Source organism: Notolepis coatsorum, assembly GCF_963971535.1.
Source record: "Notolepis coatsorum genome assembly, chromosome: 3".
Taxonomy (NCBI): Eukaryota; Metazoa; Chordata; class Actinopteri; order Aulopiformes; family Paralepididae; genus Notolepis; species Notolepis coatsorum.
Genome location: NC_140167.1, coordinates 40,367,534 through 40,385,283, shown reverse-complemented (window position 1 = coordinate 40,385,283; position 17,750 = coordinate 40,367,534). Strand labels below are relative to the sequence as shown.

At 42.9% G+C, this 17,750-nt stretch overlaps 1 protein-coding gene across 1 annotated transcript; it reads right to left on the bottom strand.

Moving 5' to 3' along the window:
* Positions 1 to 1,546: 1,546 nt before the first annotated feature.
* Positions 1,547 to 16,520, bottom strand: degs2 (delta(4)-desaturase, sphingolipid 2). The gene is made up of 3 exons (XM_084309621.1): positions 16,397 to 16,520; positions 2,763 to 3,505; positions 1,547 to 2,271 (listed from the first exon to the last, which is right to left on the bottom strand). The coding sequence occupies exons 1-3, from the start codon at positions 16,476 to 16,478 to the stop codon at positions 2,128 to 2,130; spliced, it is 969 nt and encodes a 322-aa protein (XP_084165747.1). The 5' UTR covers positions 16,479 to 16,520; the 3' UTR covers positions 1,547 to 2,127.
* Positions 16,521 to 17,750: the final 1,230 nt, after the last annotated feature.

Below are 17,750 nucleotides of genomic sequence, written 5' to 3'. Positions count from 1 at the left end.
GAAAGAGAAAGAAGAGGCGTGGCGAGGAGAACGAGAAAGGACTGATTAGAAGAATGGACAGAGGATGTGAAGCATGGATTTAGGGGTGAAGTTCTAGTTGGATGGACACTCGTGCTGAGTTTGGGCTTGTGGTCCTCTCTCTGTGCACCTAATAGACTCAAGTCTGCCCGGTGTTGCAACTCTCCGTTCTCTGTTCAGTCCCGAGTCTTAAAAAAAGAAAAAAGAAAATATTTTCGTTTTCTAAGTTTTTACCGTTTTATTATTTAAAAAAAATAAAAAATAAACTGTGGTGATGATGATGGTGATGACATTGATGACAATGATTATTTTATTGATATTATAGAGGGGGAAAAGGAAACTTGCACACCATTCATGTCAGCCTTTTTGTATTTTCAATTGTTATTTTTGTCTGTCTTACCCCCATTGGTGTCCAATGACAAGCACAATATGGGAACATATATGGTGCTGTGTAGACACACCTGCCCTCATTAGCGGTGTTCAAAAGAAAAGACCTGGCCTCACTGGGGTTGTGCGACAGATAATTTTTTCCCCCCCACCAGAGCTGTTGGGACAATATCGCTAATTAATTATTCAAACCAGAATTAGCTGGTAACTCACTGTCTATTGTGCAAGGCACAGCACATTGCACAATAGAATTGTTTCCAACCGTTTAATCAGGAAGTGACATACAAGGTCTGCTGTACAACTCCAGTGTGGCCGAGGTATGTCGATGTACCTGTTCAGATGTGTAAGACATCTCTTCAGATGTGTAAGACATCTCTCTCTCTCTCTCTCTCTCTTCCTGTTTGGGTGTGTGAGGCCATTGAGATCCTTCAGAGAACCCATAACATGTAAATGTGCCACCTGGCTTTGCCTAGATATAAAACAATGTCGTAGTAACTATTTAGTCACTCTATGCTTTGTGAACAGTATGCATGAAACCCTATCTCAAATTAGTTTTTCTATTGGTTTAAAAAACAAACAAAAATAAACGGTGGTACGTTTACCATAGTGGTTTGTTTCCATGAAAATTCCCCTTTCTATATCTATCAAAAGGTTGACCTTGGAAATGGTAGCCAAGTAAACATTTGATCGGTTGCCTTGGCAACATGGAAATCCTACATAGGTAAAATATGTGCAGAAAATAATGGTACGTGATGACTAGCTACTGTAAATGTTTCTTTGCAGGGAGGGTTTGGTTGAATATCGGTTGTTGCATTCTATCCATTCTATTCACTCTTCACTATGTTCTGATTCTAAAGCTGGAAGTAAATTAATTCAAAACAAAACAATAGACCCATCAACTGTCTACAAAATGGCCTGGTGTGTTTTCTTTTCTCTCTGGATTTCAAGCAACGATGCCACTGCTTTGCATTGTTCGTGTGGAACATGCAAATTAATTCCACCCTAGTTGGAGTCAACTTTAAATCGGGGTCAAAGAAGAGGAGTTGTCACTGAGAGAAAGTGACAAGAGCAAAGATTCCTTCTTACTGACAAAAGAAAAAGTTGCCTATAATACATAAATGAATCATTCACATTCTTTGAACTTATCTTTTTTTTAATAAAGATCCATTTTGGTTCGTCATACACTGTCAAATTATCCACAAAAACAATTGTTAAGTTTCATAGATGTACCAAAATGTTTCCAGTTAACATTCAGACAGAGCTGCAAGCAGCAGAATGGGGGGGGGGGGGGGGGTCACTGAAGAAAAAGCTTGTCTTACTTCCAAGGTAAGTTTGGTAAGTTTCAAGGCACTGTTCTGCATGTACAGATATGAAAGTACTAGGATATAATTTACTGTATGGGTCAGTGCAGCATCTGTCATACAGTATATGCTAATGTAGGATCACTAATCAGAACTTTGTTCATAAAACTAGTCTACTTATATGCACTGACCCTACATCAGCATTTCAACTCATTCATTCACAATTACCATATATGGATTTCAGCACATGATGTCCTGCATGCTTTAAAGTCCATGGATAAACAGCCATAAGTATACACTTCAAAGGAAAATTAGATATTTTGAAATGGGGCTCGGGGAGAATATGGTGAGTCTTGACCCACAAATGAAAATATCTACGACTCAAAATTCACATTCAAATTGACAGCAGTCCATCTCGGAACTACTCCTTTTTGACCAGCTTGTAGTCCCGCTTGATCCTGGCATAGGGGCCGATGCTGTCATCAAACACAAAGTCCCATAATACCCGGGTCCAGGAAGTGTGCTGAGGGAGGGAGTCATAATACTCTGCTGCGATCTGTTTCACCTGGAGACGAGAGAGACGCAGAGGTTAAGAGTCATAGAACCTGCAAATAAAATAAATAAATTACAATATATATCTGCCATTTTAACCACACGTATATATATGTTGGGACAACAACACCACAATCAGTGACGGGTCATTTTGAAGAAGATGATGACCATTTACCATTCTCTAGTCGTGGTTACTCTAGAACTGCAGTTAATCAGTTACAAACTCTGATCAATATTTGCAGTTGATAGCGCAATCTCACGCATAGTATTTATCAATAGTTTTTCTGTTTAGACTCTTTAGGGAGAGGAGTGGCTTTTCTTATTTGCAAAAGCCAGGAGGTGATGCAATATTACCCAACCAAACAGTAACACACCTCACTCTATACCCAACTAAAAAAGATTGTTGGCAAGAACACTAGATTCAGATGTGCTTGGATTTAATGATAGATTGCACTCTGAAAGTCTCCAAAAAGAAGGTGTGTGTATTGCTGTATCTCGTCTCACCTGAGGTAGTTTGCTGCCAGGTATACTTGGGAAGTCGTGATGCTCCATGTGATACCCGACATTGAATGTGATTGAATTCAGTGGTCCATAGTAAGAATATGTCTCATGTCCCTTCAGAAACATGTAATGCTCTGCGATGAAGTGTCCAGAGATGGGATGCAGTCCCATGCACAGGATGCTTCCAGCGATGAGATAAACAATAGGCTTTATACCCCAAAAGTAGTAGATTATACCATCTGCTATGAATTGAACTGCTGCATTTTGCACCTCCAGTAGAGAGACTGGTTTAGGGTTGACCACCAGCGGACGTAAGGCATAGAACAAGGGCTGGAGGAAGAGCCAGACGACCTTCCTGGCGGGAGTGCTAAAGAACCATCCTTCAACATCCGTAGGAATGTCCACATCCAGCCCGTCTCCTCCCAGATACCGATGGTGGTCGATGTGGTACTTCTTAAAGGAGGCCGAGTAGGGTAGTCCAATGGGCAGGTTGGCCCACATAGCAAACCAGCGGTTCCACTTTGCCAGTTTGTTACCAAAGGCCACATTGTGAGAGATGTCGTGGATGGCGAGGGTCAAGGAGTGGTTAATGCAGCCACCGAAGACGTACGCCCAGAAGAAAATCCACTTCCAGGACAGCTTGTGGACCATGTAGCAGGCGAGGAGCTGGGTGACCACCATGCCTGAAACCACCCACTTCAGCTGGGGGTCTGGACCCATCAGAGACTTAATCTCTGGATACTTTGCTGTGGATAAGAGGGAGAGATAGGATGGAGACGGGAGGGATAGGAGGGAATAGGAATGTGTGGGGAAAGAGGGGAATGGAGATAAAAGGAGAGAACAGGAGGTGTGAAGGAGGTGAGAAGTTGAGAAAGGAAAGTAGTATGGTACACTGTTTAATGTTTTTATCATAACTAGCATAGATTCATTCATGTTTTCTTTTAGTATATGAATGTAGAAATTAGGAGGATATCTAAAAAGGCTTGGACTTCAATATTTGGGTTGTTTTCTTTACAATTAGAATATTGATTGAACGTTTGCAATTATAAAATTCTTAAATAAAATCTACACTGAAATCATTGAGAGAGAATTAAAAACAGTTGAGAATTAATGCCCAGTCATCAGTAAATCAATTTCACTTAAAAGAAGGAAAAAAAAGACAATCACTCTTTCATATCATAACACAGCAATATATTTCAGCACCACGCAAAGCACTGTATACATTAAAACGGAACTATATATATAATGTCCTTCCCATGGGTGGTACAGTAACCTCTTGGCAAACATCTTTTTATTTATTTTTGGCTTGTTTTGCTATGACGCATGACTCACAAGGTACACACCAAAATGCATAATCAGAGAAGTCGCTCACCAGCGTCCACTATCGCAGATACAGCTGTGTTTAGGTTTCATAGCTCCATAAACCACTGAAATTAACAGCATGTTAAGTGGACCATTAGTGATATAGTAGGGTCATCTGTGGCACTTCCGTGACCGTGGAGAGCGAAGGTCCGTTTCTCAATGGATTTGTCATCTAGGAGGGTTAATAAACAAATTTAGCCGGGGTGTATTTTTTTTAAAAGGCGGGGAAAATTTGTGAGAGACCAAAATCCAAAATGGCTGCCGTGGAAATGAACCTTTTAATGGTTTGACCTACAATGATGCACAATACATGGTTTCAGAGCTTATTTTGATCAAGGAATACATATTTGGTGTTTATATAATGATTTGACCTATTGTTGACCTTCAAATGCAAGATGGCTGCCAATTTTGAGCTCCAAAATGGATTTCTCAAAATCGTCACAGAGCCTTTATATTAGGCTCTAATGAAAGCTCTGCTCATGATGAGTTGAATAATATACAGTATAAGTACACAGAAGTAATCTCTGAGGTCAATAAAGTCAATGTTTGTAAACAACAGTTACTGATTTGCGGTTTTCCATTAAATAGGGTAGGCTACTGAGAATATGGTGTCCAGTTCATACCATCACATTTTCATAATGAACCAAAAATGATTTTGCACTATAGCCTAACATAAAATAGTATTCTGTATGCAAAGCTAGCAAGGTTAGTTGCTTGAGCCGAATTTAACCCTTGTGCGCTACTTATTTATTTATCTTACTTTGGTGTTAACAAAAACTCTGGGTCCGAATGTACCACCTCACTGGACAGCGCACTACCACTGCTATCAACCTGGGCGTAAATGTCCATGGCATGACAAGGAGTAAAGATCTGGTAGACACTCTGCACAAGAGTGGTGTATGCATCAGCTATGCAGATACACTGCTCCTCTATGACCACTGGGCTCTGATGGATGTGGAGCAGAACGAAGTGTGCAGAACTGACAAAGGTTTGCCAGTACAGATGCCCCCCTGGTAGCAAGAGTGAGCCACCTGCTCGTCCCAGGGTAGATCCACCAGTGGATGGGTCAGCTCCGCAGCGTGCTCGCTCTGTGATACATGCACTGTCTCGTGTAGACAATCATGGTACAAGACCACCACCTGAAGAGCAGCGTGTTCCAGGATACAGTGGTGCCCAGTCCTGCTGTCATCCACCACCCAACAAGAGCAAGCCTTACTAACACACAACATACAATGAACCTCCAAGCAAGTCAGTGGTGAATGACATCATGGTGAAACATGTGGAGGCCATGCGGCTGAAGAATATTCCATTCTCCTTTCTTGTTGGTGACCTGCCCACCTACAAGACGATCACTCAGCTCAAGGCGGAGAATCCAGAAATGTTCAAGGACATCATCCCAATCCTCGGCGCTTTCCACCAGCTGATGTCCTACATCTATGCCATCTACAAGAGATTCAAGGGTTCTGGAATGGCAGACACTCTGGTTACAGCAGGGGTAGTAGTGGAGGGGTCGGTAGACCAAGCACTACGAGGAAAGCACTACAGACGGGGCGTGCAGTGCATCCTGCTCTTGAGAGGTTCTTATCCCAAATCAACTGTCAAAGATTCTTGAGCACAAAGAACTATCGGAAGACATCAAGGAGAACCTCAACATTCTGCGGAATGCACTGACTGAAACTCAAGAGGCTCTACAGACAGCTTACTGTGATCTTGAGAATGATGGCGACATGAAGGAGCTGATCAACAGAGTTTATGAGAAGCCTGGCACAGACATGGGGGACTTTTGGGTCTCGTTCTTGGAGATGTCTGACCCACTTGTACAATGTCTTGATGCATGTCATGCAAGAAATTGCTCTGAGTACCTATCGTCAACCTACAACATGCTGCCAGGACTGATGGCATACGACAACCATGACTATGGGAGGTGGTTGCCAGACTACTGGGCAATGCTCTCTTCACTGTCAGATGAACAAATGGAGTTCTTCAACGATCACTTTACCCAGTCGATGACAGGGCTACCCTACTCCTGCCAGCCCCTCAATCTTTGGATAGAAACAACTATGAATCTGAACTCAAAGCTAAAGCAAGGATGGACTCAGCTTTTAAAGAATGAGAAACAACTGTTCTCAACAACAAGGAATGCAAACAACGTTGCAAGGGTGAAGTGTTAAGCGGGGCCTCCAGTGCCAGCGTCATCACAGGAAGCATGTTGAATGCCAGCCAGCGAGGATGCAGAAGGATGAGCAAGCAGTTCAGGACCTGCAGGCATGCATGAGGGATTTTGAAGCTGATCCATTTGACATCTCCTCACCTACACTGAGGTCACTACAGTCTGGCCTCGTCGCCTCACCAGAGTTACTGCATGACCTTAAGACTGCAATTCCAGATGGCCAAGCTCAGGTTGAGACTTTTCTGCAAGAGCGGGTGTTCACCAAGATCAAACCTCTTACTGCAACCATCCACAGGAATAAGAGATGGAATTTTGCAAGTGAAAAGAGCTGCACACCTTCTGGTGCTCATATGCAGGTGGCCCATATGGAGAGATCAGGACTAGCAGCCCTGGTGGACCTAGCAGAGCGATCTGGTATGATACAACTTGAATCATCCCTTGAGAGAAGAGTGACAGAGGAGTGCCTTTCACTCTTCAATGTGGATGGGTCAATGCGCAAGACTGTGAAGAGCAAGTTGTTAGAGCTTTTCAACCTAGAACCAGTTCCTGAGGAACCGCAGAACTACGTGAGCCTTGTAGACATGGGTCTGATATGGCGGCTTGCCACCCCCACACCTGAGGACCGAGAGGCTAGGAAGCGGGATGGTTCTATCTGCATAAAATCTGCGCAATCATCTTCTCATGCCATGCCAATGCTTACCTCATCATTCTCATCAACGACAAGTATGACCTTCCCTTCAGCATCAAGGATGATGAGCATGATGATGAGCAAAACATCCACACGTCCCAAATGTTTTCCTGAAACCCGAAGACAGGTTCCCAGGTGCTGCTGAATTCAGTGAACTCATGGTCAACTCAGGAAACAAGGTCAGATTGCAAAAACTTGTGAAAGAACAGCTGAAAACACAAGTTGGTCAAGTGCAGGGTGATATCATATACTGTGCGGGAGAAGTGTCAACCAACCTCAGCACTGGCATCGCTAATGGAGAGTATGTCTTCAAACATCCAGAGGCAGATACAATGCTGCTCTCCGCCTATCCTGTTGTTCTAGACTGCGGAGACACAGACGTGTTTGTCCAAGCAGCTTATGTCTCGCAACAAATCAGAGGTGATCTGCTGATCAAGCGCAAGAATGCATGTATCAACTGCCATGCAATGCTCTCTGAAGAGGTTGCAGACATCATTATACCTCTCCGTGGAAGTGACCACACCTCAGGCTTCTATGGGCATGGAAAGAAAAAGGTGTTGGAGAAGGTAATGGTTGTTCCTGAGGCAAGAGAACTCCAGGGACGACGAGTGGGTGATAGTCTGGAGTTGAAAGATGAAGTGAGAGAAGATATGAAAGCATTTGTCCTCTCAATTGTTTACGCTGAGAGTGCAGATGTTACATGTGGCCAGGCCAGAGCTTCCAAGTGGCACAAATTGAAGAAGAAGTGTACGATTCGTCTCCCACCTGATGAGGACTCCTTGGATCTTCATGTGGAAAGGACAAACTACATTACATATTGCCAGCTCCATTACAACCTTCAAGAACATCCTTCCCCCATTGGTCATGGCTGGGAACTAGTGAATGGGAAGTGCCGGCCAGTGTGTCATACCCTTCCCCCCTTGCCCCAGCAGCTCACATCTCATGACTGCTCAGATGAGAGTAGCAGCCCCAGGCTACTAGCTACCAGCCACCACCACCAGGCCAGCCCCAGGCTACTAGCTACCAGCCACCACCACCAGGCCAGCCCCAGGCTACTAGCTACCAGCCACCACCACCAGGCCAGCCCCAGGATACCAGCTACCAGCCACCACCACCAGGCCAGCCCCAGGAAACCAGCTACCAGCCACCACCACCAGGCCAGCCCCAGGATACCAGCTACCAGCCACCACCGCCAGGCCAGCCCCAGGATACCAGCTACCAGCCACCACCGCCAGGCCAGCCCCAGGATACCAGCTACCAGTCACCACCGCCAGGCCAGCCCCAGGATACCAGCTACCAGCCACCACCGCCAGGCCAACCCCAGGCTACCGGCTACCAGGCCAGCCCCAGGTGTAGTGAATCCACAGCCTAGCCGCCACCTGGCTACAGCAATAGCCTAGCCACCACCAGGCTACACCAACAGCCTAGCCACCACCAGAGCCAGCTAGTTTGCCATTGCTGTTGCTAGCTAGCTGCTTGGCAATCAATAACATGTCACCACCAGGTTACCTTGGAACGACCGCAACGCTGCTAGTATTCTTCCTATTTTTAAACTGTACTGGAATATATCCACACACCCAGAAGAGCTGCACATATGGAAAACCGGAGAAACACACTGGGTATATGGACATGCTGTACTTTTCAGTTTCCTGATTAACCATGACAGAACCAGTAACAAACGCAAATCCAAGTTTTACACACAATCTATTAATGCAAGCAAACTTATCATCATACTCTGCTTTTTGCTGAGTGGGGATATTCACCAACATCCTGGCCCCTGTGACAACGCAGAGACTGTGTTAAACAGCGCTGCCAACACAATCACCAGTGCTAGCATTCCAACACACAGTAGTACCCTGCAATTCACCTGGCCAATCCAATTAAATAATAGTCAGACAATTCTGAACAGCTGCCAGCCAATCCTAAAACATTGGCTCAACATCCTCCACCTACCCCCACCTGTATTCCGCTTGCTCACCGGCACTGGTGGACAAGCATCAGCTCCGCAGCAGTGTCCGGCTACCAGCGTCTTAGAAACCCCCGGGCCCCCAAGTACTGGCAACCCAGCGGCCAACACTGAGCTGTCACCCCACATCTCCACTGCCAGAGGAGACCCTGAGGTAGCACCTAGAGGTAGAAACCATGTACTGAGAAAGCACCGCAAGACTAAACTATTTGGTACCCTAAACCAGGCCAGAACTGTATGGGACCCCCTATGCAAACCAAAGGGTTTCTTTTGTGGTCACCTCAACATTCGTAGTGTTGGTAATAAACGCGAACAGCTAGAGCACCTCCTACTTGATTCTAACTTACATTGCTTAGGTCTGAGTGAGACATGGCTAAAGAAGTCATCCCCTGAAGCCCTAGTATCCATGCCAGGCTACAATGTATTTAGGAATGACAGGAAGACTGGGAAAGGAGGTGGGGGAGTCCTACTGTACATCAGAGACACAATTGCCTGTAAAAAACTGGAATGGTCCACTGACTTTGAATGTGTTGGTGTAGAATCTGTTGGTGTGGAAATCACTCTCGCTGAACAAATGTCATTTACCCTGATATCTCTACAGAAAACCAGATGCAAAAGTTGAGTTTTACAACCAGTTAAAACATGTCCTAAAATCCTGCAACAAGGAAACAATAATCATAGGTGACTTCAATGTCAACTGGGACAGTAAACAGGCTAGAAAGAACTTAAAACAATCCATGGATGCCCACAGCTTTGAACAAATAATCAAACAGCCAACTAGAATTACCAAAACCTCCCAGACCAAAATAGATCTAGTTTTCACCAACCAACTGGATAGAATCACTAAGACCAACAACATGTTGACCGGTATATCTGACCACAATTTCATCTGTTTCACCAGGAAACTCAATAAAACTCGCTTTCTAAAAACATCCAAAAAATCTGCCACCTCATCAAACAACATCCCAAAAAACCTGCAACAGAGCTTTGAGGATGCAGTGAAAAAGCTTGACTGGCAGGAGATACTATCCTCCAATACCACAGAGAAAAACTGCACCCTCTTCACAAAAAAAATTAAGGAGATGATGGCCTCCTTCTCTAGGAAGGGGAGCCAAAAAGTCAAAAAACAAACCCACCTCCCATGGCTAGATCACAGCTGCAGACAGCAATTGAAAGACAGGGACTCACTCCTCAAACAGAGCTTAAAGTCTGGACTGTCTATCGACAGACAGAGATTCATGCATGCTAGGAACAAGGTCACACAGACCCTCAGAAAGGCCAGAGCAAACTTCTTTATTAGTATAATTGAAGCAGGAAAAGGGAACGGCATAAACTCCTAGGCAAACACCAGAATCGGGAAAAAGACCCCCTAGAACTGAATGTGAATGACATACTAGTTAAAGACCCCACAGTACTGGCATGCACCCTCAACGAACACTTCTTAAATAGTGTTCTAGACAGCACCAAACACTTTGCCCCCTCCAGTATCCTACCAAACCCAGTAACCAACACCCAGCCCCTCTTTGAACTGGAGGAGATAACAGAGCCTGAAGTGAAAAAGATCATTCTGGCTCTGAAAGGCTCCAAAGCCAAGGACGCCTACGGGCTCGACACTGATTTCCTCAAAACATACTCTGATGCACTCATTAAACCCATCACTCTACTAGTGAATCAATCAATCACCTCCAGGGAAGTTCCATCATCCTGGAAGATGGCCATGGTGACCCCTATCTTTAAATCTGGCAACAAGGCACTGGTGACCAATTATAGGCCCATCAGTATACTTCCTGTCATATCCAAAGTTGCAGAGAAGTGGGTGTCGAATCTCATGACTAAACATCTCGACTTGGGCCCCACCCCACTTAACCCAATGCAGTTTGGATTCCGTGCCCTTCACTCAACAGAGTCAGCCAACTGTCTGTTTGTTGAAAAGGTCAAGAGTGCACTAGATAGCAACAAGTATGTTGGTGCTGTCTTCTTAGACCTTAGCAAGGCTTTCGACTGTGTCAACCATAATATCCTCCTAACCAAACTAACTCACTTCAATTTCTCAGCTGCTACAATAGAATGGTTTAGATCCTACTTATCAAACCGAAAACAATGTGTCACGGTCAATGGCGCCAAGTCCCCATATCTAGACAACCCTGTAGGTGTCCCTCAGGGATCAATCCTTGGGCCCCTGCTATTCTCCCTGTATATCAATGACCCGCCAAATGTGTGTCCCGAACTCAATGTACAGATGTATGCCGATGATGCAGTCATCTACACACAGGGCAAGGACATAGAGTTGATTACATCCAGGCTCACATGCGCACTAGACAAGGTACAATGCTGGCTAAACAGCACCTGTCTCCTACTTAATGCGAAAAAGACTGTGTGCATGTTCTTTAGCAAGCGTCCAGAAACCATCAAGCGGTCCAATGTGTTCCTGAGGAAGGAGGGAAGGAAGGAAGAACTAGAACTTGTTTCCCACTTCAAAATCCTTGGGGTCATCTTGGACTCAAACCTGACCTTTAAGAAACACATAAAGAAAGTGAGGAACACCATCAACTTCAACATTTCCAACTTCAAACAAATACGGCCCTCCCTAACACTTGAAGCCGCAAAGATCTTCTCTCACATTGAATATTGCCTTCTAAACTGGTCATTTACTGGGGCCACAGCCATGAAACCCATAGAACAACTCTACAACAGAGCATTGAAGGTATATGACAGGAAACAGTACTCATACCACCACTGTAAAATCCTGGATAAGCATCAAATTTTAAATTTTGAAAACCTCAGACGTTATAAAAGTTCCTGCTTTGTATATAAATGCCTGCACAGATTAGCCCCTCCCCCTCTCAAGGAGTTTATCCACGAGAAAAGGAACACTGGATTAGCCACTATATCAAACACCAGAGGGGATTGTGAGGTCCATTTTAGAAAGACCGCCTTCAGCAAAAATTGTCTATCGATAAAGGGAAGTGGAACATGGAACAGCCTTCCGGTCCCCTTAAGGGAATGTCCCACCCTGTCCACCTTTAAGGGCCAACTCAGGAAATGGCTGTTAGACAGCCAAATATGCACTCATTAGGGATGTTAGTGATGTTGTACTGACTGAATGTCATGTTAGTGTGGTCATGTCAGTGATGTCAGTTTTTATGAATGAACGTTGTATGGTCCGTTTTGTGTTTGTTTTATGTTAGGACTACGGGTGGAAATTAGCCCTGTGCTATTCCCGGCATATTTACGTCTTTATCATGCTGTGATGTTATGCATACACATGTAAATGATGTTCATTAATTTGCATTGTCCTTAATAAACAAATCTTAATCTTAATGAATGGAGTCAGTGTGAAGAATCAACAGATTCTGATGAAGAATAGTGATTCTGTCTCCCGTTCTCATCATCCATCAACAACAAGTTGTTACATTATATCATCTGCTTAGCTTATTTTATATCCATCCCTACTCTGTATTTTGTGTTTTCTACCAGCCTTTTCTCTCCACCCTTATGTCCTTTCTTTTTTAATATTGTGATGTGAACATTAGTGTTTTATTCTAACAATTATATTTTCAGTTTGACATTACATGGTTCAGTTGCTGTGTCAGCCAGAGGGAGATGCTGTTGCCTCCAAATCTGACCTTAATTAGGCTACTAGTTGATCAATTATGATTTTGGAGTGCTATTTGTTGAAGCACCATAGTTATACAAAAGTTACAAAACATATATTAAAAAAAAAAAATCCCTTTTGACTGTTCACCTTGTCGTGGTAAGGGAGCTTGAGTACCTCAGTGAACCCTGAGAGCTATGCCAGTAGGAGGAAAATCCTAGCAGGTTTTACCAAACCGGACAGGTCTAGGGTGAGAGGTCAGACAAAGCAGTCATAAAACCTTTGGAAACAGCATCTGGGGCCAATAACCCACCCTGTTGAAGCAAACAGGGGTGATCATGTCTCCAACTTTCACATATGGATGGAGTATGGTGGAAGATAGCCACCTATCCCCTCTGTCCATAACTCAACTCATCATGAGCAGAGCTTTCATTAGAGCTAATATGAAGGCTCTGACGATTTTGAAAAAAATCCATTTGAGCTCAAAATTGCCAGCCATCTTGCATTTGAAGGTCAACAATAGGTCAAATCATTATATAAACACCAAATATGTATTCCTTGATCAAAATAAGCTCTGAAACCATGTATTGTGCATCATTATAGGTCAAACAATTAAAAAGTTAATTTCCATGGCAGCCGTTTTGGATTTTGGTCTCTCACGAATTTTCCCCGCCTTTTTAAAAAATACACCCCGGCTAAATTTGTTTATTAACCCTCCTAGATGACAAATCCATTGAGAAATGGACCTTCGCTCTCCACGGTCACGGAAGTGGCACAGATGACCCTACTAATGCGTGTATCCTCTTTATATTCTGGGTTGTGACCAGGGTCCAACGAACCTTTTTTTTATATTCCAAAAGATTTGTTTTTGGTAGGGTTCTGACATTTTCATTCATTTGACTTGTCGTCAGTTATTGTACAATATATACCCATTTAAACACAGGAATAAAGTAGATGAGATCACCTGGATAGCAGGGTACATGCAAATGGTGTCTGCTTCTTTACGTTTGCTTCAATTGTGGAATATCTCTATGCAAATGTTGCTCATCTGAGCAACAAAGGGATGAAGGACAATAGAGATGGGTTCCAGTGGCCAGATAATTCAGATGAAAGGGGACTGAATGAATGAATGACTTTATTTGACAATATATAAGTAACATGTGACAGAAGCACAGTCTGGAATACTGCCAAGGATAGACACAAAAAAGCTCAGAGCTTATTTCCATTGTGGTCCTTGTAGGGGGAACAAAGTGTTCAGACATGAATCATACAGACATTGTATAGACACATGACATCACAATACATAACATAGACATAGCAGACTCCTGCAGCAAGTAGGTCCCCACCCTGAGAGTCGTTCACTTTAGCCGGACAAGGTCATCATGGAAATGTTGCGTTTAAGTGTTCATCTGGAAAGATGAATTTACCAATTTTGTATGTCAAGGTACAGTGACCCAATATCCCACTAAGCACATACCACATTGGGCCATAGTTTTGAGATCCGTTTGGCATCGAAGCGTGTTCTAGCTGTTAATTTATTCAACATCCACTTAGCGTGGAGGTGGAGGCTTATAAATTATGTTATCAACAATAGCCATTCTGACCTGTCCGCCACCCAAGTTCAATCAGTAACCAGGCACCATAAAGGGTGGGTTGTGTGTAAACCTTGCAGAATGACCTCACTATACAGTAACCCCATGTTTACCACTTCAAAGCTAGGGGGGGAAAGGAAACGCATACAAAGGGACCACCACCGGATTTGAAGTTCACAATGTCAGGGGAGTAAATCTTTTCATATCTTTGAATGAAATTTGAGAAAGAAATTACAAGAATTATTTTCAACAGATGACTGAATTAAGCATAGATTAAATTAGTCAAACTGACAATCAAATCAAGCCACTATGGAGAGAGAAAAGATGTTCCATTCAAGTCAAAGATTCACTCAGATCATGTGCAGGAACATACATCATTAGCTTTTCATGTAATGATGATTTCGAATGACAGGTTACAGCAGGGGTCTGTTGATCTGGGGCATTGAAGTCCATGGAAAACTAGATAAACTTTATGAAAATGTAACCGAGACCTCAAGTAAACACATCAAAAGAACAGCCTTATTCCTTATGGAAGTAAAAACCCTCATTCCATCTGACATGTTAAAAATAAATGGACGAGAAGCACTAAACACGCCAACAACATTCTCGCTGGTTATGTCTTGAAGCAGTTTTTCTCCCTCCTCAGACCAGGACACAATAAAAACGAAACCTGTTTAATAATGTAAGACCCTGTGGTGTCAAACAACCCCATCACCGTTTATCTTTCGCAAAGCAACAGTGTGGTTGCTGGCTCAAGGCCAGTTAACCCTGACCTTACCCTGAATGACTCCAGAAGTTCCCCACAGGGATTAATAAAGATCCATCCTATCTCATAATAAGTGATGAAAATAAACACAAGCCGCTTTATGCCACTGTTTTCTTTCATTTGTTCACATTAAAATCATATATTGCATACAAATATTCAATATGAATCAATCTGAATATTGAGCGATTGATTTCACAGTGTTGTTAAGACCTCTTTTAATCCGCTGAATGGTTCAGAAATCAGAATTGGTTGTTCACATTAAATGAAAGGATATAAAGAATTGTACTACATGGTAAAATGAGCAGATATTAGTCACATGCTTGTTCACATTCAAGTAAAAATTATGTGAATATTTGATGTTGTTGACTACATTTCTCCTCAAGGGTTCCTCCCCATTTCTCTCCTACAATGCTTCCTGCCTAACTGTTATGCATTGTATCTGTGTTTACCATGAGTGTGGAATGTGTAGTTACCTAGCAAAGCCCAGAGTCTTTTGTTAACGGCACCTGCTTTCAACATGTTGTCATTGTTTGACAAGTCAGAGGAAAATGAGAGATGGCTTACACATGAGGAGTGAAACCAAATGCCTATAATTGTGTGTATCACATCATATGATATTTCAAAGACTAATAATTTACATTAAGTCACTGTACTCTGCTTTGTAAAAGAGAATCAAACGGCATGGCAGTGAGTAATGATACTTAATAATTACGTTAATAATTAACACATCTTTAGCTGTCAGGAAGCTGAACTCTCAGCTTGTGTAGCAGGGAGTGTATTTAAGCCTATACTCAATTATTTTTGTATTTGTAACCTACTTTCCTTGTGTATGTCTGTTTTAGGGGGATATATACAGTACATAGGCTACTTTTAATATTTTTCTTGCAGTTAGGCTATATGATCACTTTGAAGAAGAATTCCATACAAAATGTGACGTGTTCATTAAAATGTATTTCAACATTTGAGCCAACAAACTGGGTAAGCAATCGATTTAACCTAGTGGACCACCAACCCAACCCATTTATCATTATGTTCAATGCATCAAGATTTGAACACTGCAAAGTACTGGAAAACAGGCATTAATCGGAAGGTGGGCTTTTGCTGCCGATAGTAGAGTTTGAGCTTTTATTTGAGAGAACGTTCTCTTACTACTAGAGAACTTTACTTTACTTTTATCTTAGTCGTTTTAATTTGTTTTTACTTCACTTATTTAAATAATGTGTCTCTCCCATCGCGGGTGTTGCACGGAGAAAGTGAAGCACCTACAGCATAGCCTATTTTGCATGCAGTATGCCTCACAGAAGAACACGCACCTGCCCTACATCTAGTGTGGACTGGTACTGGTTCAACAATGCTTTGTAAACAGGTCTAACCGGCTGCGTTTTATAAAACCCTGTGGCAAGAAGAAAATCCCTTCATTCTTAACTTTTTAGAGCAACTAATGGGAAGTATATTACAGATAGGCACGAAATCACTGATCTGAGGACGATCATCTTACCTAGTATTTCTTTCCTCCTTGAAGTGTGAGGCTGGTCATTGTAGACCCATTCAAAGTCCCCTCTTCCACCTGTCTTCCCCATGGCTATCCTTGCCGTGTTGTGTCCAAGACGAACGGCGACTGGGCTGTGTCATCAACCTTCACAGTCTCGGGGCCCACCCACGAAGGTAAGGTGTGCGCCACAGCAAGCTCCTCCCAGGATGAGGGGGAAAGTTGTCAGCGCACCTGTTGCCCAAAAATGGGGGACCCTGATGTAAACAAGACAAACGTCTTTCTCTGGTCTGCATCCCCTTAACAATTGTATGTATTGAGCCGTACTGTATTGTACCCATTCTGCAACCTGTTAAGTTTTCATTCATTCATTCATTCAGATTAACCTCGTTTCCAGTTTGATAATTTATCATTCGTTCGCTACTGTGCTCCCCCTTGTGGCCAGCTAAATGTTTGCATCAATTGACTTTGATTGATTGATTGAATTGATTGATTGATTGATTGATTGATTGATTGATTGATTGATTGATTGATTGATTGATTGAAAACTTTATTAACAGATTGCAGAATGGGTACAATACAGTACAGCTCAATACACACAATTGTTAAGGGGATGCAGACCAGAGAAAGACTTTCGTCTTGTTTACACCAGGGTCCCCCATTTTCAATTCATCAGGACATATATGACATACATGACATACAGATAGTCAGTACTGCTACATCTATACATTTATGACATACCAGATTTGCAAATACAGTACTGTTTGTGATACAGAAGGAGTCAAGAAAAGGGAGTATATACATTTGACGTAGAAACTGTACATTGGAGGAGGTTGGGTGGGGGGGGTTGGGTACACTGGGATATTGACAACCATACTGGGTAATTTACATTGGAGGTGGTTGGGGGGGGGGGGGGGGCACACTGTATAAACAAGCAAAACTGTACATTGAGGGGGGGGAGACTCTGTACAAACAAACAAAATTGTACATTGGACTATTGACAAAACCATACTAGGTAAATGACTGTACATTGGAGGGGGTTGGGTTAGGATATTTACAGGGGCCAGTGTTGAATTGCAGTCTCCCGTAGGTGTCTCTTGAGAGAGGTTTTGAAAGTGGGTAGTGATCCACATTCCTTTACACCACGCAATCAATTGAAACGATTGGACCTTTTTTATATTTTATTGCATAATGGTATATTCAATCAATATCTGAAATGAAGGAGAAACAAACCCAACCTTCGTATCATGCACTTTCCACAAAATTATCTTCCTAGCCTAATTAACAACCTACCCCTACTATACTAATTTACTACTATGCACTCAAGACAGACTGTAGCACCCAAGTCTCAACACTGTTTGAT

What these genes read in the sequence shown, in the direction of transcription:
- degs2 (XM_084309621.1), bottom strand. Translation starts at nt 16,478, where the DNA reads ATGGGGAAGACAGGTGGAAGAGGGGACTTTGAATGGGTCTACAATGAC. An exon ending in AAGGAGGAAAGAAATACTAG is followed by an intron (nt 3,506 to 16,396) that starts GTAAGATGATCG and finishes TCTTATCCACAG; the next exon opens with CAAAGTATCCAGAGATTAAG. An exon ending in CTGGCAGCAAACTACCTCAG is followed by an intron (nt 2,272 to 2,762) that starts GTGAGACGAGAT and finishes TCTCGTCTCCAG; the next exon opens with GTGAAACAGATCGCAGCAGA.